Source organism: Rhipicephalus sanguineus, chromosome 3 (assembly GCF_013339695.2).
Source record: "Rhipicephalus sanguineus isolate Rsan-2018 chromosome 3, BIME_Rsan_1.4, whole genome shotgun sequence".
Classification (NCBI taxonomy): Eukaryota; Metazoa; Arthropoda; class Arachnida; order Ixodida; family Ixodidae; genus Rhipicephalus; species Rhipicephalus sanguineus.
The window spans coordinates 157,964,036-157,991,039 of record NC_051178.1 but is presented as its reverse complement, the minus strand read 5'-3'; the positions used below and the strand labels follow the sequence as shown (position 1 = coordinate 157,991,039).

Sequence of the window (27,004 nt, the reverse complement as noted above, 5' to 3'; positions counted from 1 at the left end):
AAGACCACTCCCGAATAGCACATATAAACTTCGTATGGCCAAGCGTAAAGGTGAAGTCACGGTTGTGAAGGGGTCCCGTCTGGGCGGGAGGCAACATGACAAAAGTTAAAAGAAAAAAAACCGACAACAAAACCCTTTTAAACAGTACGTTTCGGCTCCCCTGGCTAGCGCCTCGCACACAATCTGAATCTTCAATAAGGTTCCCGTCTAAATTGAGAAAACAGTTGCTCACAATCCGAATTGTGAGCAAGGTGTGAGCGTTAGCTACACTGGCCTAGCCGAGCCAGTTTCGCGTGGCTCCTCAAAAGCCGTGCTGCGCATGCGCGAGGATCAGTGATGTCATACAGCTGGCGCATCGGAGCCGGCACCTCCCGCGCACTCCGCTGCTGCCGCGCGGGACTCGCTGCCGCCGGTCTGCGCTTTCCAGAGGAGTGACGTCGTAGCAGAGGTAGACGTACTGGCGCCGGCGCGCGCGCACCTATTCGCCTTCGCTGTGCAGTCGCCGTCTGACACTGCGCTGGAGCCGCTTGATAGCGCCTCTGACTGGCGTTTGCCAGTGTGGTTTAGCCATGGAGAAGGAGAGCGCAAATTCTGCTCAACGGCGCAGAAGAGCGGAGAAGCTTAACTCATCAGATCCCAAAGTAGTTGCCTGGCAAAATAAATATACATGTGCCACATAATATGTATACCATGTGTGTGTCATTGGAGCAGCACTAAGCATGATAATCAAGCTAATCCTAGACAATCAGGAAAGCTAAGAACAATCAGCTGAACCTTTGCTAACGCTACGTTATCCTGGCGTAGACGAGCTAAGCCACTGCAACATTTTTTTTTTGTGTTCTGCAGTGTGTGACCTGCTTTTAAGTTTTGTCAAGCGTAAACGTCTAGGGAGAAAATAAGATCTGTGTGAGTTCTACAGATAATTCTAGACTGACGAAATTCATTTGCACGGGGTCGTAAAACGCTTATTATAAAATTACGCGCTCGAGGTGAAGTAGTTCATGAAGAGAGGATGCATTCGCCGGCCACAGCGAAGACGGGCATGATAGGGAATGCTCTGAAAGATGACACACAGGCCTCGCTATCTTACTGCAAAAAAAAGACAAAAAAATCAAGAGTCATTTGCCTACCGGGAAAACGGGGGCAAGGGAAGCCTGGTGTGTGCATGCCTGACTTACTGTTGTTTCTTCCTTCATTCTATCGCATTTTTCGTTCTATCGGATTGCGCTGTACTGCCTCCTAAACTTGTCCTATCTCCATGCCGGCAATTTGGAGTTTCATCCACGTGCTTAGTAGCTTAACACTTCAGTTGCTACAGGCAACAACGACGGTCACGCGTTCAATACAGGCAACAATGAAGTGTGGCGACGTGAAATTACTAAGTGACCTCGATAAAAGATCAGATTTCCATATCAGAAACGGCTGATCGTCGACAAGCCCACGATCTTGAGATCATAAAATATTGGATAATGGCGCACACAAATACGCATGCGATCGGCGCACCTACGGGGAGCCGCATTTCCGTGCACTCGCCGCCGCCGGAATTTGTGAGTCATAACATGCTTCACTCGAAAAAGCAAGGTTTATCCGTTCGGAGGCCAGGTTTTTTCCACTTGTTTCCCAGCTACCCTGCGGTTCCCTCATTACATGCAGTCAGTCGCTTTCATCGAACGACCACCACACGACTCGTCTCCCGCGGACGTAAAACGCAATGCATTGGCGGTAACCTTGTTTCGCACTCACTTGGCGCCCCGAAATGAGAAGCAAAGCACCGTATACAGTCGCGGGGCCACCACCCGACTGTATACGGAACAGCCTGTCTGCGCTGTCCCTCCCCGCTCAACACCTTCTCCTCGGCTATGGCCTTTTCCGTAATTCTGCGGCGTCTCCGCCTGCTGTCAATTAAGCGGCGCAGAGGCGTTTCCGACGTGGGCCGTGATCCGGTTAGCAGCGACAGAAACCTGCGCACGATCGCAGAGTTGGCTGACGTCGATTGAGGGGGGGGGGAGGACCTAGGCTATATGCCACCGCACGTGCACAGATTGCGGACCTCTATACCCGCTGCAACAGTCTTTTTTTCCTATTTACTTTTTTTGTCGGTGTAGATCATCGTGGGAGTGAACCGTCTGGCACCCCGAAACAGCCCATTGCTGCGCGGAGTCTGAAATTGTTAATATAATAATTTCTCGGGTTTTACGTGCCAAAATATGCCTACGAGGCACGCCGTAGTGGAGGGCTCCCGGAATTTAGAACACCCGGGGTGCTTTAACGCGCTCCTAAATCTAAGTCTGAATTTTTTTTTTTTACTTAAAGAGGCATTGGGGGGGTGTGCGTAATCAGAACGACCGCATTTTTTGCACTCGAACGCACTTCATTTTAGCAACCATTGCACCGACGGGACAGCTGACGGAATAGAGATTAAACTAAGGATTCAAATGCTCAAAGCGCCTTTCTTAATTGAAAGAAATAATTTTCATTAGTCGGCGGCCGCTCCAACTGATATTTTGCTCACAATAGACAATATATCACCCGCTTTTCAGAGTCAATCCTGGGTATCAGAGGAGTGTTTGAAAAGTTAGGAGGCACCAGCCGCGGGGGACTAATGGTTATGGTGCTCGACTCTTGACCCAAATGTCGCGGGATCGAATCCCGGCCGCGGCGGCGGCATTTCGATGAAGGCGACTGCTAGTGTCTTGTGTACTTAAGATTTAGGTGCACATTAAAGAACTCCTTGGGGGTCGAAATTTCAGGAACCCTTCAGCATGGCGTCCCTCATTATCATAACGTGGTTTGGGGACGTAAATAGAAGCAAGGTGGCTGGGTCTGCTGTGTAAGCTATGGGCTAATTAGGAAACAGCCAATTAATCGGTAAAATCATATGATGTCATATATGACTGTAATATCAGCTACTCATTGGCTATTTAAAATTATATGTTGTTGCTTTTTTTTTACATCATAGCATTCGATGCCCATTGCACTGTGCAAAAGTAGGAATGAACCATGAGCATAACGCAACTTGAAAGGAAGTGCTCTAAGTGTCCGGTAAGTATACGAAGATGACACCGTCTCTTACACACGTGGGCTTGAATAACGCATGATGTACAGGCGTGAGCAGTACCAGCTGGAACACCGAAATTTGTTATTAAAGGTCATGGCGGCTAAACGCAATTGGCAGGCGCAAACGTGTTCATGACACTAAATGCTCAAGCGGAACGGTATCTCTGGCAGTTCACTACCTCACACTCATATCAGTACAGTTCAAGTACTCGTTGAGTAAACGTGAATTTCATGGCCCAGCTCACAATGCTCACGATAACGCATAATGTGAGAGCTTTCAATGGAAGTCTCAGTTTTTTGGCCGAGGCGGGAGAAGTCAGAGCGGTCCAAGTATCAAGTGAAACTGATGTTAATTATGTCAGAGGCATCGTTCGTTTTTACGAGTTCTTGCCGCAGGGTCAGACAATCGATCAGCAAGCTTACAAAGTTGTCATCCGGCGTTTGCTTCAACCAATCAGCTAAGAGATACCGGAGCTATATGGCGGAAAAATCGTGGCTGCTGCATCACACCAGGCCACAACGCCCTCAGCATACGTCAGTTTATGGCCAATAGCAACATCGCCGTCCTAGTATAAACTCTATACTCGCCTGAGGTTGCCCTCTGGAATTTCTGTTTTATTTTTTACGCTCAATAGATTTATTAGGAGAATGTCTTTTTAAGGGGAAGTTCTATCAATAGCCCGGTGGAACTGCGGAATGCTTTTTTTTTTAGAATAACCGGCGTGGCAGAGTAACAGGCGTGGCAGAGATGGATCGAGAAATGCTTTACAACGAAGGGAACATCCCGTAGTTTCCCGTTTGGCACAGAAAGAAATAATTGATGGCGTCACACCTTTGACAGAGACATCGTATGTATATGTATACAAACTCTGTCGTGAGTACTGGTCCGGAAGTCAAGGCTCGGAACGCTCATCGCCAACAGCCGTTCGCCATATTTGGGGAAGCATCTTGAAATGAAAGACGCAATTTTAGACACCGCGAAAGCAACACAACAAGACGAGCGCTCGTCTTGTCTTGTCTCACTTTCGTGGTGTCTAAAATTGAGCCTTTCCTTTCAAGACACGTTACGGGGGCATCTGCCGCAAAACGCACCCGAGACACTCTCAAAATCGTGTCCTCAAACACGACCTGTAACGTTCCCTGAAACGTGCCGCTTCCGCTTCCTTGTATTTCCTCGTCAAATTTCCTTTTTGTCTATACGCTACCATTGCTTCTACGGTATGGACACACAAGCTTATCACTAACCTGCATGTTGCAGATCCGCGTTCTGGTGGATTCGCCCACGCATCCGCCGCGGGCTAGGCATCGCCGGGACCGACTGCTTACACCTCCGTCGCAAGTCCTCGAGCAGGGACTCCAACTGCCCCAGGGTCCCCAACCATCGACATCCTGTGAGTGAAAAAAAAGGGAGTGACAGTTAGCAACTTGTTTCCCGTTTATGGTAGTCCCCAATGGAATAGTACGCGGATGCGAAGTTCGGCGTAACTCATTTTTGGCATAGTTTTTTGTTTGTATCTTGCTTTCGCTAGATCCGTCTTTATCAAGGCGAACGTCTCATATGCCTCATTAAACCCGAAAATTGACCGTCGGCGTCGGCCTCAACACGAGTGATGAAAAAGAAAACCATGCATTCATCATGGGATGATGGTTCATCATGGGATAATCATGGCACAGGTCACCAAAACCTGTGGCGTCATCGTGACGCCATAATGACGTCACTGTGACGCCACATAACTTGACGCAACTTGGCATGCTGACGTCATCATATGACCCGGTGGTTTAATGGTCATGGTGCTCGACTGCAGACCCGAAGGTCGCGGGATCGAATCCAGGCCGCGGCGGCTACAGTTTCTGTGGAGGCGAAAACGCTCGAGGCCCGTGTACTTAGACTTAGGCACACATTAGAGAAACCCCAAGTGGTCGAAATTTCCGGATTCCTCCACTGCGGCGCCCCTCATAATAATATCGTGCTTTTGGGACGTTAAACTCCAACAATTATTTTTACGTCATCATATGACATCGTAGCTTGGTGATATGTACGAGGGTAGATCCCGAAGGCAACAACGCCAACGCTTTTAAAAATGCGATGTAGAAGTATATGAGAAGTCAAAACATGAAATATGTTGAACATCTTAAAAAATTATTCCATCTCACAAAAAAAAATTTAGTAATGGTTGTCAACGCTCTTACGTGACCACAATAAGAGCGACTCCCGCTGTATGCAAATGTTGACAGAGAAGCAAAAGAGCTCAAGCACTACCGTAAATGTGTGATGCAAGGCAGATATATACAACAACGAAAAACACGTGTTTGAAATGAGATCCCAAATGTTGGGCAGACGATTTACTCTATAGAGTAGAAACCCAAGTTTGAAAACTATTTGAATACAGTACGAAATAACGAGAACAATATTTTATTACATTCGAGAAAAAAAAAGTTAAGATATCAGATATTGCACATAATATCATTTATCAATTTAACCCATACGCACTTGCGTTTTTCGTGTTTGTTCAAGCAACGAAAGAAATAGGTTCCTGCATCAGTATAACCTTTTTTTTTTTCAGCCTTTTGGAAAGCGGCTGCCATAAATGCAGATTAATCCACAAATAAAGACCGCATCGATAGTGATTGACGCCTAAGCCGGTGAGCGGTTAATCCTTAACCGATTAAAATGGTTAATTGGCAATGCCTAGGCCAGAACGCTGCCTAGATGCAGATCGTCGGGCTCGCTCTGCCTTTACCGTTGTCGGGGCGCCATCTAGTCAATCGCCTTCCGACGTTCGATATTCGAACGCTCACTTCCCGAACAACCACGTGCACGCCTTCGAAGATGACGTAATTTATGTTCGGCCTTCCTGCCGCGGCTTTCTGGAGACAGCGGGATCGCACAAAGAGGGAGGTAATGATCTGGCATTACAATAGAGACGATTTATAATACTGTCTACTAGCTCCCTCTAGGGTTGTAGTATTTTGTATAAAATGCGAAGCATTTCTTAGCGAACTTCTGCGAGTTTGAGCGTATCTATCTATCTATCTATCTATCTATCTATCTATCTATCTATCTATCTATCTATCTATCTATCTATCTATCTATCTATCTATCTATCTATCTATCTATCTATCTATCTATATCTATCTATCTATCTGTCTGTCTGTCTGTCTGTCTGTCTGTCTGTCTGTCTGTCTGTCTGTCTGTCTGTCTGTCTGTCTGTCTGTCTGTCTGTCTGTCTGTCTGTCTGTCTGTCTGTCTGTCTAGCCGCCTACGACTTCGTGCTCTCCTGGCCGTTTCGTTAATCGGATGTATACCAAAATTGGTATGGAACAACATGACCGTATTACGAATATAAATGATAGGTCATAACACGAAAATCATGACATGCATGTCATGAACAGCATGATTTACATTCCAGGGCCTTGGGGCTCTTGCGGCCATTCCGTTAATTTCATATATACCAAAACTGGTATGACGTGACAAGAGTTCATGGCGAACATAATGACAGGTCCTAACGTGCAAATCATGACACGCATGTCATGTGCGGCATGATTTGTATGACATGGTCTCGGGGCGCTCGGGGCCGTTTAAATGAATGGATATATGCGAAATCTGGTATGATGAGACATTTCGACATGACGAACATAACTGACGCGTGGTAACATGAAAATCATGACATGCGTGTCATGCACGTCATGATTTACATGCCACGCTCATGACGCACTCGCGGCCGTTTCGCTAAGTTGATATACACCAAAATTGGTATTGCGCAATGTGACTGTATGAAGAACATGAATAACAGATGGTAACATAAAAACCATGACATGCATGTCATGTATGTCATGATTTACATGCCATGCTCATAATGCATTCGCGGCCGTTTCGTGGGCTTGATATACACCAAAATTTGTATTGCACGACGCGACTGTATTACGAACGTAAATTAGAGGTGGTAACATGAAAATCATGACATGCGTGTCATGCACGTCATGATTTACATGCCACGCTCATGAAGCACTCGCGGCCGTTTCGCTAGGTTGTATACACCAAAATTGGTATTGCGCAATGTGACTGTATGAAGAACATGAATAACAGATGGTAACATGAAAACCATGACATGCATGTCATGTATGTCATGATTTACATGCCATGCTCATGGTGCATTCGCGGCCGTTTCGCGGGCTTGATATACACCAAAATTGGTATTGCACGACGCGACTGTATTACGAACGTAAATTAGAGGTGGTAACATGAAAATCATGACACGCGTGTCATGCACGACATAATTTACATGCCACGCTCATGACGCACTCGCGGCCGTTTCGCTAGGTTGATATACACCAAAATTGGTATTGCGCGATGTGACTGTATGAAGAACATGAATAACAGGTGGTAACATGAAAACCATGATATGCATGTCATGTATGTCATGATTTACATGCCATGCTCATAATGCATTCGCGGCCGTTTCGTGGGCTTGATATACACCAAAATTGGTATTGCACGACGCGACTGTATGACGAACGTAAATTAGAGGTGGTAACATGAAAATCATGACATGCGTGTCATGTACGCCATGATTTACATGGCACGCTCATGGTGCGCTCGCGGCCATTTCGCTAGAGTGATATGCACCAAAACTGGTATTGCGCGATGTGACTGCATCAAGAACATGAATAACAGGTGGTAACATGAAAACCGTGACATGCATGTCATGATTTACATGCCACGCTCATGGTGCATTCGCGGACGTTTCACTAGCTTGATATACGCCAAAATTGGTATTGCGCGATGCGCCTATGTGACGAACGTAAATGAGAGGTGGTAACATGAAAATCATGACATGCGTGTCATGCACGTCATGATTTACATGCCACGCTCATGACGCACTCGCGGCCGTTTCGCTAGGTTGATATACACCAAAATTGGTATTGCGCAATGTGACTGTATGAAGAACATGAATAACAGATGGTAACATAAAAACCATGACATGCATGTCATGTATGTCATGATTTACATGCCATGCTCATAATGCATTCGCGGCCGTTTCGTGGGCTTGATATACACCAAAATTTGTATTGCACGACGCGACTGTATTACGAACGTAAATTAGAGGTGGTAACATGAAAATCATGATATGCGTGTCATGCACATCATGATTTACATGCCACGCTCATGACGCACTCGCGGCCGTTTCGCTAGGTTGTATACACCAAAATTGGTATTGCGCAATGTGACTGTATGAAGAACATGAATAACAGATGGTAACATGAAAACCATGACATCCATGTCATGTATGTCATGATTTACATGCCATGCTCATGGTGCATTCGCGGCCGTTTCGCGGGCTTGATATACACCAAAATTGGTATTGCACGACGCGACTGTATTACGAACGTAAATTAGAGGTGGTAACATGAAAATCATGACACGCGTGTCATGCACGACATAATTTACATGCCACGCTCATGACGCACTCGCGGCCGTTTCGCTAGGTTGATATGCACCAAAACTGGTATTGCGCGATGTGACTGCATCAAGAACATGAATAACAGGTGGTAACATGAAAACCGTGACATGCATGTCATGATTTACATGCCACGCTCATGGTGCATTCGCGGACGTTTCGCTAGCTTGATATACGCCAAAATTGGTATTGCGCGATGCGCCTATGTGACGAACGTAAATGAGAGGTGGTAACATGAAAATCGTCACAGGCAAGTCATGTGCGACATGATTTACATGCCACGCTCATGATGCGCTCGCGGCCGTTTCGCTCGCTTAGTATACACCAAAATTGGTATTGCGCAACGTGACTGTATGACAAACATATGTGACAGGTGGTAACTTGAAAATTATGATATGCCTATCATTTATGGCACGATTTACATGCCACGCTCATTGTCCGATCGCGGCCATTTCGCTAGCTTGATGTGCACCAAAATTGGTATTGCGTGACGCGAATGTATGACGAACATAAATGACAAGTGGTAACATGAAAACCATGACATGCATGTCATGTATGGCATGATTTACATGCCACGCTCATGGTGGACTCGCGGCCATTTCGCTCGTTTGATATACACCAAAATTGGTATTGTGCGATGTGACTGTATGACGAACATAAATGACAGGTCCTAACATGCGAATTATGTTATGCATATGTCATGTACGGTATGATTTACATGACACTGTTATGGTGCGCTTCCGGCCGTTTACATAACTGGATATATACCAAAATTGGTGTGGCATGACAGGAGTGCGTGACGAACATAAATGACCGGTCAAGCAGTGTATATACCAGAATATACGCTTCATTGGCATGGTATATACCACATTGTGCATGCACGCGTGCATGGCAAACATGCGATATATGTTGATTGACTAAAGCGCGTTCTTGGGCTAGTTCGTGCATGGTCTGACAAAAATTTGGAGGCACAAAGGAACAAGGACAAGAAATGACAGGACTGGTGCCAATCCTGTCATTTCTTGTCCTTGTTCCTTTGTGCCTCCAAATTTTTGTCAGATATATGTTGAACCAGATGCCATGGCATGATTGATTTCATTTGGCTCAAAAACAAACAAAGCGGTGTATGCAGGTCTTTGCTGGCTGCTTCGCATTACATCGATTCCAACAGTGCGTCGGATCTGCCGGATTTTTTTTTTTTTTGTATAGGTGTCCTTTGGTACACTGTAGACTATGGGAGAGTTACTAATGGCATCTTCATCAAATCGCACCGTTGCGCACTGCTGCGCCGTTGCGTCCAATCATCGTAGCGTCTGGGCGCCCCGGTGGGATTTGTCGAAGATGGCATGTCAGCTATCGCTTACCGTGTATGCATCAGACCTTTAAAGCAGAACGAACACAGGGTAGCTTATTGAATGCTGGTATGAACAGTTCAGGGGACTACAACTGCACCGGGCAACAATGAATCGCTCTAACGACACGCACAGACAAGAAGGCACAGGCATTATCGCACTTACAGCACTCGGACCTTATCACAGGTGACGAAACACCGATCGGAAAAACGACTAAGTTTGCACAGATAACACACATAAAAGTCGGGAAGTATTGCTGAAGATAGAGAGACCCAGAGATGCCAACCAAAGTCAACCTTTTATACCTAGATTGACCCTCGAAAATACCCTAGATTGCAATAAAAATAGACTTACTTTTTTATGTCTTTATTCAGGCTAATTCACGTCTAACAAAGTGTAAAGATAGTTCGTTCTCTGGCCCAATCCTTCTTAATCTTGTTGGGAAAAATTATATATATATATATATATATATATATATATATATATATATATATATATATATATATATATATATATATATATATATATATATATATATATATATAACAGCCATTGAAGGTGTTTTTACTACGTTTTCTGTGGAGTAACTGCGCTGAAAACACTTGCAGGTGGCGAGTTGCTACAAAGGCAGATAGATGGAAACGGCGCGACGGAATGACGGAAAACACACGAAAAGTATTTTCTTCTTGTCCGTCACATCGCCTTTATAATAATAAATCCGTACCAACTCGCCCAACTGTCAGTCCTACTTTCGCTCTTATTCTCTCAAAGTCTGCTGGTCAAGAAGGTATTAGACATGCAGACCTTGCACGGTGAAGGCGCACGGCGAGCGTGAACTTGGCATGTTTTCATGTGCATTACAAGACGAAATTTCTCTTTGTTTCACAGAGCAGCAACCACAGAGGGCGCACATGACGATACGCGCGTGCATGCTAAACACTTTCGACGACAAAGTCTCGTTTCCCGCCAGTATTCACCATAATAATCTCGCCTTCCCTTGGCCGAACAGAGCACCAAAGCTTTCTTAAACGAAAACCGGAAAACAGCGAAAACTACCATTTTCTATGTCCTTTCTAAATGAAAAAGCGTGATTACTGAGTGACGCCTGTCGTTAGCCTGCGTAATGCGAAATCCCCAGATCTAGGGATAAATTCCTGGCAATCCTGGAGAAATCCAGGATTTCTCCTGGATTGGAGAAATCGAGCGGAGTTCAAAAAATGAAGCGACACAAGAAACAGAACACCTAGATTAAATCATCCTGAAAAGCCTCTGTGCTTTATCTGGTTCTATTGCAATGTTCTGCTGATTATCAAAATAACTTTAGTTATAATATAAACAATAAAAAGTACCGGAAAAAAGAAATTATATTTCCATTTTATCCTTTAAACAAAGATTTCAAGGTCAAGAAAATGCGTTTAATGGTGAGGTTTAAACGTCTGCTACGATTTCCTCACCGAGCAAGGGGCATGTGCAACCAAAAGAAGCATTGATGGCAATAACAATGAATGAATGAATGAATGAATGAATGAATGAATGAATGAATGAATGAATGAATGAATGAATGAATGAATGAATGAAAAGAAATTCACAATTTCGCCGGAAGGGCGAAGCAAAGAATGCGACAGCAACGAATTGGAATGTCACACGAGGAATGGCAAACAGCTTGAAACTTGCAGCGCGCCGTTGAAGCACAAAGGAGGCACGAAAAGAACACACACAGGAAGAGCGCGAACTAACAACTGTCACAGCTCGGTACTTGCAGCGCGCTTCACAAACACAAAGGACGCGCGAAAAGAACACACACGTATACTTCGGTGTGTTTGGGCAGCGCGCTACCAGTGTCGACTATGCACTACCCAAGGGCGCGCGGAGTGACTCCTCTGCGTCTCCTGCCGCGCGGTGGCGTTCGACGCATTTTAGGGGCGAAGCTCCTTAAGGCGGCACCCGTTCGTCCCTCGTAGTCGTCGTCGTCGTAGTAGTAGTAGTAGTCGTAGTCCGTAACAAGTCTTACGCTTTGACCTCCAAGGTGGTGCCGGTGGAAGATTTTTCCTGTGCGTTGTTGAACAATAAAAAATTCGCAGCGTGCGCGTTAACTAAAAGCCGAATTCTTCTGTCTCTCATTCCCCATTAGCAGCTATTGGCATGTTCCAGTAGGAAACGTTAGTAGAAGTAGAAGTGTAAGTGTTAGCTAAAAGCCGACTTCTTCTGTCTCTCATTCCCATTAGCAGCCATTGTTTACCTCCAAGGTAGTGCCTGGTGAGATTTCTCCTGTGCGTGATTAAACAATAAAAATTTTGTTCAAAACGCCGTTGATTGATGAAATAAACCAACGAAAGACGCCAGATGTTTTGTAAAAGCAGAACGAAAGAACGCCAGATGTTTCTAAAGCAAAACGAAAAGACGCCAACTGCTTAACGAAAGACGCCAGATTTTTCTAAAGCAATGGTTTTCTAAACAATGAAAATTCACAGCGTACATGTAAAATTAAAGTGAGCTGCAAGTCGTCATAACTCATCGAACCTTTAGTATAAACGCGCCCGATCTCACGTCGGTGATGATGTACTGGGCAGAATTCACGGAAGATTCACGGTTTACCGATGAACCTCCGCAGCTTCGCCCACTCATCATCATTCACTCCGTGGATATGCTGTGATATTTTATCCTGACGAGCCGTCTTACTACCACTGTCTTTGTGCTGTCGTAGCCGTTTCGTTAGGTTAATATATGCCAAAATTTGCACAGCATGACATTAGCGTATGAAGATCATAAATGACAGGTCATAGCAAGAAAATCTTGACACGCAGGTCACGTAAATCATGATTTAGCCGCCTCCGTGCCTGTCATCTGGTGGCCACAATTTCCATTGTACCACGTGAGTGTATGACGAAGAGGAATGACATACCATGACATGACTATCATTACTAGCGTGTCTTGTACACGGCCTGCTTCGCGTAACACCTATTACCATAGTACGTCGGAACCTGCGGCTCGGAGGCGTTGTTTTAACGTTTGGCCCGTGGAGCCTCCAGTCTGCGTTTCCTGCTGCGCGGTGACGTTCGAGGCATTGTTGTTTGCCCGGCGTTCCACATCGCGAGTGGATTCAGAAAGAGGCCACTTCTTCGTGCGCGTCTCAAGGGCAGTTTTGAAGCAAAGAAAATCTAAGAGCGTTGCTTTAAACCGCGCCCTTCACATATCTCGCGGTTGATAGTGAACACGCTGAAGCGCCTCCGAGCTCTGCGTACCGCCAGCGGTAAATGGTGTATATAAATAGCTAGCTGTTAGTACGCTGGAGGGTGTATGGCGCGTGGTAGAGTCGTGTACACTCTAAGAAAAAAAATTGTCAAAAGAGGGTCACGTCACCGCGACTCTCTTCGGGTATCCATTTGACCCCTTTTTGAAGGTAGAAGCAGAAAAAGAGAGCTAGCGTTTCTAGAGGAGTCACAGGAGTCTCGCGAAGCGCGTTTCGATTGGCTTCCGTGATGAAGGCGCTGCCGTATACGCCGTACATATCGCGCGTTTGCCGTTCGGCGCCGTTGTGTCGCCGTGGCTCGCCGACAAAGCCAGAGAATATCTACCACTTTAGAGAACGGAAACTGTACCTTTGACTGTAGTACGGAAATAAGGGTAGCGGCGGCGTACTGAACTGCAATAGAGCGAGGCGAGATGGCGCTGCAAGTACTATCATCATCATTAGAAAAACGCGTTTTTGCGGTTGGTTCGCCCTGGTCGCGCTACTGCACTTTTTGTTCCCTGTGGTATTTTGTTCTTTGTCGTTGCTAAATCGCTGCTCGCGTGTGTAATATTTATCGCCAGGTGACCAAACTGGCCTCGACTGGCAAAAACAACGTCAATCAAGTAAGGTTTGCATCGTTTATTGTGAGTGCCCAAGCTGGTACAAGCAATGTATAGTCAGGTCCAAGCAAAACAAGTCACTCATACACGTCGAAAGCTTTCAACCCGTACGTGTGTAATCAGTCTGAAAGCTGACAAATATGTGCATATAACTGAACACCGATATCGCTGAAAGAACGTTGCTCTCGTTGTGTAGCAGCGTCCGAGTTTTAACAGCATAGCTTTAGGACAGGGGTCTTATCCTTCCGTTAGTTATGCGGCGCTTGCCAGGTTGTGTTGATCTTTGAGTGCATGGTGTGGAGTCGGAAACGAAACGTGCGCTACGCCGACAGATAGTTGGCGCAGTGAGAGCAATGTAGTTTTGATTAATCTTTTACGTAAACAATCGCGGATGCGTACAGTTCTGCATCCTTCTCGCTCTGCGATGTCACCTTGAATGCGTTACAAATAAAGAATATCGCGTTGTGTCTACAGGGCAGGCACGAATTTCTCGGCTAAATTCTCGGCCGTGAAGCCATACCATAGGTATTACGTATTCAGGTAATAGGTGGAAGAAAATATTTCAGGCTCGTTTTGTTCCTCGATATAGTTCAGTTACACAGTTTCTACAGCTAGAATTTCTTGGCGCTAGTAGTAATCGGACTGCTGAGTATGCAGCATAGATGAATGCTAAAGAAACAGAGATATAAGGCGAGTGCTTACAGATTCTAGAAGCACAATTCTAAGAAAATAAGCTTTAGGCATGCAGTGTACATCTTTGTTGGTGTTCGCACAGAACGCTAAACAACTGCTCAGCCATAAGCACAATCTCTGTATCACATAGACATGTCGATAGAACTTGAGCACTCTATTGCAAGCAGACTCACGAAATCAAGCTGTGGGGCATGATGTGAACCTGTGCCAATGCTGGATAAATAAAGGTCATATATATATTGCATACTTGTTATTGTGTTATTTACTTTTTCAATATATTTGGGCTTGGGAGCTCAAGTATGTATTCTCCCTGCTACTTTTAGAAGCTCCGGCTTGAAATACTGCCACATGCGCACCTTTCTTTCTATGTTTTATGTTATTGGCCAATTGCACGTGTAGTTACTGCATTGCGCAAACCGTGCCAGAATGTCTGGGAACATTCCAGATTATTGTAGGATCTTCTGTTAGGCTGGAGCGTGCAACTACAAACAGCTCAGTTTATTGTCGAACTAACGCAGCCACCAGTGATAATGCTCGAATGTTCGATGCCGCAGGTATAAATGCCGACGCGCCTTGCCACAAGTTTATCGACGGCCGACGCCTGTTCGCCGCTATCAGTGTGCAGTGTGTATTGCTGTAGTTTGACTTTTCGTTTCCCGGCCACAAGTTCGGCCGAATAAAAAGTTTCATCTTGGACACACCGACTGCTGCTTTCGTCGACGTCACGACCGCGTGACAATACGTAAAATCTTGTAGTGTGGCTGTGAATAAGTCAAAGTTCATGTATGTTTTGAATTAACTCTTCGATTTCCTAGGTTTTTTTTCGTGACAGTAGTTCACAGACTTTCACTTGATAGTGGTAGGTGCTACAACTGTGACATGTTAATTTAATCAAACAGCAGAAGTAGGTGTGTTCAAACAAATTTGGGACGTTTCTCTGATATGTAAAAAAGAAAACACTACCATACTCACTGAACACAATCTCACTCATCACGACAACGTAAACGTGCTTGGTGAAGCTGTGCTGGAAGAAGTGCTCGTCACACTTATAATTTGTTTATTAGCTGTAAATAATTTGAAGGAGCCCATTGAACATATGTGCAAAGGCTAATGTAATTGAGCACAGCCTTCTAAAGCTTTGTCGTATCTTTTTGTAAACTTCTATGATCTAAACACAGTGAATTAAGGCAAAACAGTTTTGAGCATAGTTTGTAAACTGTCTCATAATGCACAACTAACTGTTCCATTTATGTTGCGCGGTGGCTGCATTTTCGATGGAGGCGAAAATGTTTGAGGCCCGTGTACTTAGATCCCAGGTGGTCGAAATTTCCTGAGCCCTCCACTACGGCGTCCCTCATAATCATATCGTCGTTTTGGGACGTTAAACCCCAGATATTATTAGATGTTGGAACAACTGTTGATTCCCCTCACTGTCGTGATGTTCGTTTTGTAATGTGATTTATAATTTTAAAAAAACTGACCCTACGTTTCGAGACTCGTTTGGTCTCTTAGTTTTTTTTAAATTAAGAAGACTGAATTAAGATTGAATGTGGCTGGAGAGTCTTTCTATTCTTATAATCTTGCCCAGCCAGACAGACTTCTATATATATTTACCCTTAAATTTATAATTTCTGATGATTCACATGCAAACCATGATATGATTATGAGTCATACAGTAGTGGGCAACTCTAGATTAATTCTAACTGACTGGAGTTTAACAAACGCAGTTGTAGCCTTGAAGAAGACAAGACTGCTTGTCGAAACATTTGCTCCAGCGACACCTCTTGTTCACAAATTTTTCGTCTCTTCAAGCTTCCGTCTTTCCCTGAACTTCAGACGCAGATCTAAGCACACGAGTGTCTTTGCATTTCGCCCCCAATGAAACGTGACCACCGTGGCTGGGTATAAAACCTGCGTCGTTGAGCTCAGCAGTGCCAGGTAACGTAACTAATGCACGGAGCTAGTGCTCAATTTCAACGCTATTGCGGTGTAGACTGCATGACACAGTAGACAGCTAATACTTGTAGACGATTGCAGGCACAGCTCCATGAGATGCCTGGTAAACTATTCACAAATACAGCATCGCAAGCGTGAGGTTCAAGATGACCTGTTGTAGCAGCAGACGTTACATGTTTCGCCGCACTTGCAGAGTGGACATTCGGGGGTAGTCACCCTGTCGTTGCCTGGCAATCCTGGAAAAACAAGTAATGACATCACCAGATATTGATAAGCATAATCAATGAAATATTAAATTTTGCAAAAGTAAACATATGAACATAGTGAACAAAAACAGCGGTTTGTTATACATATATGTAAACGTACCTCATAATGCATGTTGTATCACTCGGGCTAGCTTCTTTACAAGGCGTGTCACGTAACAGGTGCCTTGCTCATTTCACACCGCTGTTTCCTTGTCAGGCCAGGAGGCTACAGCAGAAAAAAAAATATTTCTGATTATAGTGACGGTTTTTTGTCACACTAAAGTGAAAGTACACTCATAATTATGTGAAGCTTTTGTTACACTAAATGTGTAGTAAAGGTAACCTAAACTAACAGCAGGAGAAATGAGACCTCTAAACCTGGCTTCTTTTTTTTCAAATGCGATCCGGCAAACTAGAACTCGTATGTTTTTTGCACTGATATACGGGCTAGTTACGAGGATACATGCGAGGCGTTGGTGATGCAATTGCCTCCCTTTATTTATTGCAGTGGCCTGGTTAATGTTAACCGAACGATAAAACTCAGCAACCCGCTCCCACGTGAAGCCACGCCGCAAGGAACGCACGTTTTCTCAACGACAGAGTATGACGTTGAAAAATTGAATATTGCAGTGCGTCGCCTCCGTGTGACACCCACACAAAGCCATTGGTTAAAAAAAAAGTGAAGCAATGGGTTTTTACTCACCGGTCCGTATATTCTCGGGCTTGAAACGAGTGTCATCCGGTGAAAGCTTCAACGGTCCCTTCGTTCCCCTGAAGTCAGCTGAATGCACTTCGCGAAGAGATTTTAACGAGTCAAAACGAACAGAACAAAAGCGAGTGTGTCGGCCGGCAGTGGCTCGAAACATTTACAGCGAAACGAAACAGCGCGAGACCCATCCCAATGCACCGCGAACCGTTACCTGTCGTTGCGCCGCGGTATATTTTGAAATGAAGATAATGATGCCGATAGGCTGCTGACAACTACGAGTATGTTGGAGCAAAAACTATTACAAAAATTGATGACGTGGTACCTGGCAAGGCAAGGCCACTTCGTATAAACAACAATGTGTTTATTGAAGTGTAACAGTAAGCAAACAACTAAACTTCCTTATTTCAAGAATATTTTAATTTGAAGTTTGGGCCCGACGAGGGCGCCCCTACTAGAGTGACCTAGAATAGGGGGAGTGTCCAAAGCGCCGGCTCCCGCGTGGGCCTTTTACCGTGAACTCCCGCGCCGCGCCGCTGCTGCGCCGGACCCGTGGGCTTTCCGCGCTCGGGAAGCGCGCGGAAAGCGAGGGGCGTCTGCTACGCGCTGTAGTTTTTTGCGCCGCGTTTCCACACAGGGCACTTGAAGTCTACTTAACTTTAGTAATGCGGTGCGGAATGAAGCTTATCCATCTTTAAGCGTTGTGTTAGTGCTGGGGCAACAACAGAATGCAAAAAATCATGTGTCAAGCGGCATCAGCGTGGCCTAGTTCCGGTCACAGAGTTCGAGAACGTTGGTGCGTGTGTAAAAACGCGCAAAACGGACACGCACAAGCAAAGAACGAAAAAAAAAACCTATTCGCACGAGTAATCGGACAATAGCATCACGCATGCACGAATTAAGAGTAATAAAAAAAGTAAATTTCACGCGCAGTCAGCTGAAATACTTGGGCGCAGTGACTTCACGAGCTTTTTACTCATATTCGCCACTGGTTTGCTAGCCATATGCACACCGCCTTATTTGACAATTCATTAGCCTCCACAAGCTCTTTATTATGTACGGAACACACCGGGAAGACGCAAGGGAAACAAAAAAAAAGGTAAAAAAGAGTAGAAACGGCCATACGACTGCAATGCTGTTGGCTTATTTTTATTTCTGAGGTAGCGTACAACAAGGCTCACCGTGCGCAAACATTTGAAAGAAAAGCAATGCCAGGTAAACTAACCATATTCCACAAGTTTTTGCATAAAAGGCGTAATATAGAAAATGCTTTTCAAATATCCAGATATCATGAAACAAAGTTGCAAATGCCCCCATTCTTGCTGTACAAGCTGCCTGAACGAAAATACTGTCAGAATATATATATATATATATATATATATATATATATATATATATATATATATATTATCGCATGTTGCATTGGATCGCTGAACGTCAGTATAAAATGTTCGCGCGAGATGCGTGCATTGCTTCAAGCCTTCACCATACGAAATGAAAACAGTTTCAAACAGCTCATTCTCAACTTCAGATGTTTTCACGGTTCTCGGAGGTTAGCGTTCACCCGGTTCAGAGACTTTACGAAAACATGTGGACGAGTAGTTACATAAAATACAATTCTTTCTGCGGCGGTTGAGTGCGCGCCAACAGGGCACCCGACCGCAATTTCCCGCTTTTTCCTGATGACCTCAATATAGCGTCCGCCACAATTTCGTGCTGAAGCTCTGCTCATCTCTTGAATAAATATAAAGAGATGACCAGACGGGTAAAGCAAGCCTCTTTTGTACCGCAGACGCGTGCAATCAGCTGCTCTGAACTGAGAATCACGTTTGTTTTCGGGCGATCGCTCGTAACATGAAGTGAGGCATACACGATGTTGCACTGTTATCGTTTCATTTTCTTTGGTTTGTCTTTTTTTTAACGCTAAAGCCTTAGATGCCTCATCAAACACGAAAATTGACCGTCGGAGTCCCGCGTAGCTAACACGAGTGATGCACAAAATCATCACGCGATGACGTCGACAGAACTTGTGACGTCACTATGACGTCATTCAACGTGACGTAATATGATAACGCCATCACATGACATGGTCGCTTTCCATTGCCTCCGTGATCGGCCCCCGATGTGGGCAATGCAAAAGCAGATGAGGTGCAGAAAGCTTGCAATGCCTTCGGTCCTGTCGGCAGTCCGAAACCACGTTATGTGCAGAAAGCTTTCGGAGAGGATCGAGGTAGGATCAATGCATCGACTGACGAAAAAGATGGCTTTCGTTTTCGAGTCATCTCCGGCGAATGCATAAGGAACCGTGTTTTTTTTTTCATGTAATTTTTTCGCATACATTTTACCTACGCGGTCAGTTTTTCAATATGTATGGGTAAGTCTAACATGTTGACATCGATATTGGTGACCACCACGTTTTTTATAACCTGACGGAAACAAATCGTCAGACCACACATCGTCACAATTATTTCTGGCTGAAAGCGGGTTTGCGCGCCATACACCATATTATTATTGTTAGTCGTTACGCAAATGGCAAGCATGTCAAGTTAGTGATCCCGTGACCTATCGGTCGTGTTGGGCCCCTCTGTGCCATTCGTGGGGGTACATTCGTGCCCCTCTGTGCCAATTTTCGTGTATACCAAGTGAAGGAGACGCGAGGGATTTTTTACTTTTGGTACCACGGCCACGCCGACTGGCACATTCGGCTTCGCATGAAACGGCTTGAAACAGCAGAACGCCGGAGGCAGCCTTGTAAAACAAATCGAATGCACGAAATAAAAGATAGGATATGAAGGGTGTAAACGCGTTAGCATGCATGAGCTAGTTACTACGTGCATATGTGCTACGTTCTCCTGGTTATCTCCAGTTTATTCTCTCCTGCAGCAACTTTACGTTCGTCATTCCACACGAAAGTAAGCTAAGCGCCTTTTCTCACGATGAAGTGTGCGCAGGATGCGTTCCTCAAACAGCCGCGGAAGTGTGGATCGACCAATGCGTTGACAAACCAGCTGCAAGGATATATACAAAAACCCCGTTTAAAAACACACAAACGCGTTCTATGCATGATGAGTCGCTGAAGTATTATGTTACAGTGACGCAGTATTAAATTTTGCCCGAATTTCCACAATTTTAGCTAATAGCGGCCAAAATATCACGCGCGTAGCAGACGCTCGCCGCTTCGACGCGGCTTCCGCCGCGGAGAAAGCCCACGGGTCCGGCACGGCAGCGCCGCGGCGCGGAAGTTCACCGCAAAAGGCCCTCGCTCCTCCCATGTATTCGCGCGGCGCTTTGGACACTCCCCCTATTCTAGGTCACTCTACCCCTACATAAAAAGTCAAATAGCGCGAATGGCGGCCACCACAACGTCGCCATGTTATCCTAACGCAGAGGTTAGTAGATCCACTCCCGGTGTTTGAAGCTGGAACTCGCCGCGGTCGATTTTTTCGCCCTCTGTGGCGATCGCTGGAACTTGAGACTTTCCGGGGCCTGACAAAGCCGGCTGGCGCGGCCGCCTCCTCTCTCAATCTCCTCGGTTTTTCTGGAATGCGTTGCGTTGGTTGCGCGGGTTGCGTTGGTTGCGCGGGTTGCGTCAGTTGCCTGTCTTGCAGTTTTGTGTTCGAGCGAACATGCACATCTTCGGTGGCGGGGACGCCAGGTTCCGTGCTCGAAATGACGCTTGGAGGGCGAAATATTCATGGAGCTGCGGACACGGACAACATGCGCCTGTAACGGTGAGTGCACTGCTTCCGTAGGTACTAATTATACAGCTTTGGCTGGGCGTCTGCAGCAGCTCCGCGGAAGTAGGCTGCCAGCCATTTGCAACAGCAGCCTGCGTTCGCGGGGCTGTTGCGGATGCCCAACTAAAACTGTCAGTTAACGACTTGACACCGCTATGCGCGTTGCTGTACACGCTTCCATAAAATGAGTGATGCAAACAATTATCAAGGGTCGTTGTTTGCTGATTGCACATTGTGTCTGCACTGCTGAATGTGCAAGATGTCGTTTTGAGATGCGCTTTAGTCTACTTCATAACGACATTTCAATCGATATTGAGTGTGCAGCATGCTTCCGCGTGTGGGAACGTGAAAAAAAGTCTGCGCACGGAACACTTAGACGCGCTATATATAATAGTTTTTGTTGGCTTAAAGACGGTAGTTTAGCGTAGACAGTCCGTCATGCACGTCGTGTGGCTCCTGTGAGACACTACAACACACAATTTTTTAGTGTACCGCATTCGTTACGCAGCGACCACTACTCATCACGGAATATGGACTTATTGGTCTTAAGTGTATTAACCTTGACAATTGCCTGTTCCCAGGAGGTTGTGCTGCTCGGCGTTTCTGAAAAAATACCGATTTGGCCTCGCGCTTATAGATATTTTTCATGTGACCACTTACTTGTGTTTACGTCTGTGTTGTTTGTTTGTTTTTTTCCTATTCTCTTTCCTCTTTCTTTCCCCCTGTCTTCCTTTCCCCTATGTTTCCCCTTTCCCAAATGAGCAGGCAGGCGTTGTGCCCCTTTAGTTGGCAGTTGTCAGCCTGTCCCCTCCCTATTTCCTCTGTGTCTTCGTGTTCTCTGTGTATTCAAACCAAATAAATAAATAATAAATAAGATGCAGATATAGTACGATGTTTCCAGCGCGTACGCGGTAGTCACTTAAGCTGGACACGCTTCGCCGGTTTAGGTGGAAAGCTCGAGACGTTCGACGGTGCGCGTTGTTGCGGCTGCCGCCATGCACTCTTTTCCCTTGTTTCTGTTTGCTGTTTTCGTGGTTTGCTTACATCTACGATGACGTTTGACGTTATAACAGAATCGAGTTAGTGTACGTGACTGTGAGATCTATGTGCGATAATTCCGGCATATGACATGTCTGATCTCAACGTAGACGGCGTCCGCGTGTCCGCGCGCACTGGGTGTCGTTCGGGCGCTCGTACTCGCATTTGTTCATCTGAGTATTGGGTGTTGGAATATGCCGGCGCGAAGCCGGGCTTCTTCTGAAAACAAATTTTGAAGCGATTTCTCAGAAAAGAAGTGCTTTCATTCGTGCATAGCCAGTGCCTATTGCGAAACGAAGTTCCCGGCTCCTTTTACATGAAAATTTGTTTTCGTTGCGAAATTATTTAAAACGAAACACACGTGTGAGATATGCGTACAGTAACGGTGTGTTGAACAAAGGGTGGCTTTAAATACAAATAATCAGCGTGTGTGTGTGTGTGTGTGTGTGTTGGTTATTCCCGGAATCCCGGATCGCTTCTCCCGCCTCTTCACTCCAGTTGACAGCCACACTCGGTGAAACGAAGGTGTCGCTATGGTCTGGCGCCTCTCCACTCGTGATGGGAAAATCAACAGCGGCGTTCGCCCTGTCAACGAGGCAGTCGGTCCTACATTTCCTTTGGCTGGACAACGCGACGTAGGAAAAGAGGTGAGTGGCACCCACGCAAAGGAGCCTAACCCAATTTGGTTTGTTGTTTAAAAGAGGCTCACATCATCTTGTGCTGCAAGTTTATCGCCAAGTGACGTGTTACAAAAGCTACGATTTGCAAGTTGCGTTTTACGCGATAACGGCAAGAAACTTGGTTCCTTACCATTCCTGTTTGCATTTGTTGTTTTGTTGTGAGCTTTCATTATGCCTGTGTAAATCACTTATTGTGTAGATTTTGCACACTCTTACTGCATTTCCGTTTTCTCATCATAATATCACGTTCTGCTTTTCAGATACAATTTTTCATGGCTGCTCACGCTCAACAGAAGCGACAACATAGCAAGTGACAAGTCTGATGCCTCCAGCCGTCACCACCTTTTGATTTATTCATAATCATAAGGAATAAATATGAAAACATGATGCCGATTTCTGCAGTTTATTTTGCACCATATGACACTATGCACATCAGTCACACATTTTATCTGGATATACTCATACAAGCATGTAAATAAGAAATACCTCAACGGCTTAATTGGAAATCACAGACCATCTTATCGCGCTTTCTAGATTACTCTGCTGGAAAAGGTATGTTGTTTTGTCGAGTTTCATTAAAATATAGCTAAAATTGAACTATTCTTTTTTTTCTTTTTTTTGCAGTCGCTGGACAGAAGGGCAAGTATTATTAGACTTGCTTAAAATGAATACTTCACTATTTCCAACAGTAGTCGCGCAAAAGTAGAGAATGGGTCAATTGAGTAACTTAAAATGATCGTGGAGTCGCTTGACGCTTCCGTGCGTGTCATTTGACCCCCGTAGGAGTGTTACCGGCAAGAGTCGTATGACTCCCTCATAAGTGGTAATGTGATCCTTCGGATAAGAGTCATTCCACTCTTCCTAGAGGGTCAGGGTACTCTGCTAGAGCGCAACGAATCTGACCCACCAAGAGAGTCGCCGTGACTCTCTATTAAAGAGAGTCGTATACGTGGCAAGTCAGAGCTCCCCGAAAAGAGTTTTGGGACGTAAAACGCCAGATATTTTTTTTTTTTCCGCTCCGTAAAAAAAGACTGCCTCAGCGTCCATGTTTCTGCGATATCAGCGCTTTAGAAGATGATGTTGCGTTTTGGTTAAACGTGACTGCAATGATGACAAGCCCCGCAAGCCATGAAAGGTAAGGATATTTTTGCTGCACACAAGCGATATGCAATGCTTTCCTGCTGCTCGCGGGTACTGTAACTGTTTCGCTAGCAGCTCAGTCGATACAGAGAACAGTTTTTATTGCATGATACGTTGCTGCACGCGATAAGCTTCATCTTAACAATCTTAACAACGTTGCAAGTTGGGCGAGTTGGAACATGTCATTCAGGATGGTATTGAGCGCAAACACTGGTGAGTTCCTTCAGGGTGGCAGGGGGCCTGGGAACATATGCATTGTATTTTGACTATGCTTGCCGTTGGGGGGGGCAAAGGGAGGGAGGCAGGCGGAATTTTTTGGGGGGTGCTTTTGGATCACCCCCATACACCCCGCTGGCGCCGACCCTGCGAATCACCGTTGGCGCATACCCGCACATCAAGTACCTTTCCATTAGGAGCGCAGAAGCCACTTGCAGGTATTTAGATTCTAGTACTAAAAGCTGCCTAAAATACCACACTACATTTCAAGATATTTAAACTGCACCATCTCTAGTAGTAAGTGACTAAAGATTTTGTTTTAAAATCAAAGTATTATGGGCACTGACTTCGTTGTTAGGCAACCGCGATCCCATGGACCCGGACCGCACGTTCAGCTCTCTTGACAACCCTGGCCTGCAAGTCTGAGTCAGATCTGCGCAGCACTGCCTCCCACTGTTCAACATTTCAGATAAGTTCAAGTCTGACACCGACAGCATCACTTCATCACGACATACGATAAGCTAGCCGTCTTGATCAATAACTCCCGTTATTTGGAGGTCGATCGGTGCTTTCGTACCACACAGATGCCGACCCCCTGCTAATTTATTTTCTTCACGCGGATGAAAGCAAGCTACAAAAAGATGCCCTCCACTACCAAAAGGTAACTATGTAGGGATCTCAACAAGTGCGCGCTTCAGCACGCAAGTGTTTGTATGAGAGAGAGAGAGAGAGAAAAGGGGGAGGGGGGAGAGAGAGCTGTCGGCATTATTGTTGATTAGCTGCTCCCGTTGACCCGAATTACAGGCCCGCCGGTGGCCCGTACTCGATCCATCATCGAAGCACGATTTGAGCCGCTCATTTGGGTCAGGTCGATATATCGCACGCGGTGCGCTCGCGTGCGTACCACGTGTGAGCGAGGCAGGCGTGGTGATGGCAGGCGTGGTTATTATACTATATAAAAACAATGCGCGCGCACGTGCGCGCGCATTGTTTTTATATAGTATAATAGTCGGGGCAAGAATGCAACCTAGGCTACACGACAGTTTCAGATCAAAGACGAAGAAATTGACTTCTCGAGCGTGACACTAGCGTCGAGGAAATCGCTGATACGTCGAAAAGTGGAGCGTGCGCGTTGTTTTGTGGCAATAATAACCGTGCGCTCCGCTTCAATAAGTCTAAATTGATGTATGTATGTATGTATGTATGTATGTATGTATGTATGTATGTATGTATGTATGTATGTATGTATGTATGTATGTATGTATGTATGTATGTATGTATGTATGTATGTATGTATGTATGTATGTGTGTGTGTGTATGTATGTACTGTGTGTGTATGTGTGTGTGTTTTGGAGCATACAATATATCTTTGCTGACTAAACTTGGTTACTCGAAAACATGGACATTACCTGCATTCAGTCAAAATAAGTAATTACATAAAAAGTTAACGTATAAACTGCTGGACTAATTACGCTAACACGGGTGTCACAGCGTGCGAAGTGAAACCAGTGAGTTCTCAAGGCATATACACTTGGAAAGAGCAACATTGAAACTAACACCACTTTCGAGATAAGGGCCGTCAAACTGTTGTTCTGTGACTTCTTTGACAAAACGTCCAATTCATGCATTCGACATCAAGCTCAACTATATCGTTATTTCGCGGCAAACTCTGGGAACGTACGTACGAAACAGATGACATCCTTAGAATGCTCTCGAAGTCACCGTCCGCGTTTTGTGCATACGTTCTGTCAAGTAACCAGTATAAACGCTCATTATTGAGATTTTGTTCATTGCTCAAATGTTCATTTTGACTTTTCGGGAGAGAGAGAAGAGAGTTCCCCCCGATCGCCCGCATACCTTCTGGGGAGAGGAGGGTTTCAACCATCCTTTACGCGTGTCCGTGCACGTGTTTGCATGTGCGCGTGTATATATACATGCAAGATGAAAATTTTCAGTGGGGAGGGGGAGGGGGATGACAAGAAGGCAAGAAGTTACTGGTATAGTAGCGTACTGCGTAAGCACGAAGAGAGGAATCAGAAAAAGACAGGCAAGAGTGCAGACCCAATTTATCTGTGCGAAAGTACTTTCGCGCACAGAAATCTTTTGCCGATTCCATCCTTCGTGCTTGCGTAGTGCGCTACCCATTCGATATGAACCAACTAGCCTGCAAAAAAGTCTTATTGCAGTAAGAAGCTACTTCCGCACGTCAGTGCAAGGCATGACCTTGACCTCTTTTATTATTTTTTTTTCTTCGAACGTGCGGCTCCTTTTCGGTCTAACCACGAGCGTGCTGGTGTAATTCTATGTTGTACGTAATTCTAGCAATATAGGACGCAGCGCGGGCACGTCACGGCACCCCACGGCGACCACGGTAACTATCCAGCTCACGATGCTCAAATCAGCCAATGGCCGTAAGCCAAGTTGAGCTTATGCCATCATTTGTCGAGAGAAGAGCGAGCGATCTTAGGCTGGCTTTGAAACCTCATTGTAAAGTCCATGCCGGTTGCTTCACTATAATATTTGGCTCAAATGTTCGCTGGGGCCTCGACTACGGATCGGCAACATTTTGTGATCACATTCATAAATTAGTGTAGGGCCCCTTTGAGCTAAGGCTTTTTTTTTTCTTTTCTGGAAGGATTCATCATTCCTTGTTTTATTTAGCTCGTTATCACCAGTTCCGAGCAGAACCGTTTAGTACTAAGTGTGAATTTGTTCTTCAAGTCGTCGCCAAGAAACATTCGAATGCATCCTTCGTCCGTGTCACACTCTAGCATTCGACCCCAACCTCTAATTATGAACCAACCTGCACAGCATTGCACTTTACTCTGAGCACAGGCAACTTCCCCATCGAATAGTGTATTCTCGAATAATGC

General features: G+C 45.4%; 1 protein-coding gene across 1 annotated transcript in view; it reads right to left on the bottom strand.

The window, feature by feature from the left end:
- Positions 1 to 27,004, bottom strand: part of LOC119387578 (ADAMTS-like protein 1) — a 251,341-nt gene that overhangs the window by 43,022 nt on the left and 181,315 nt on the right. The window contains exon 3 of the mRNA XM_049413560.1: positions 4,303 to 4,446. Within this exon, the coding sequence (XP_049269517.1) occupies positions 4,303 to 4,446 (144 nt within the window). The remainder of the gene's footprint in view (positions 1 to 4,302; positions 4,447 to 27,004) is intronic.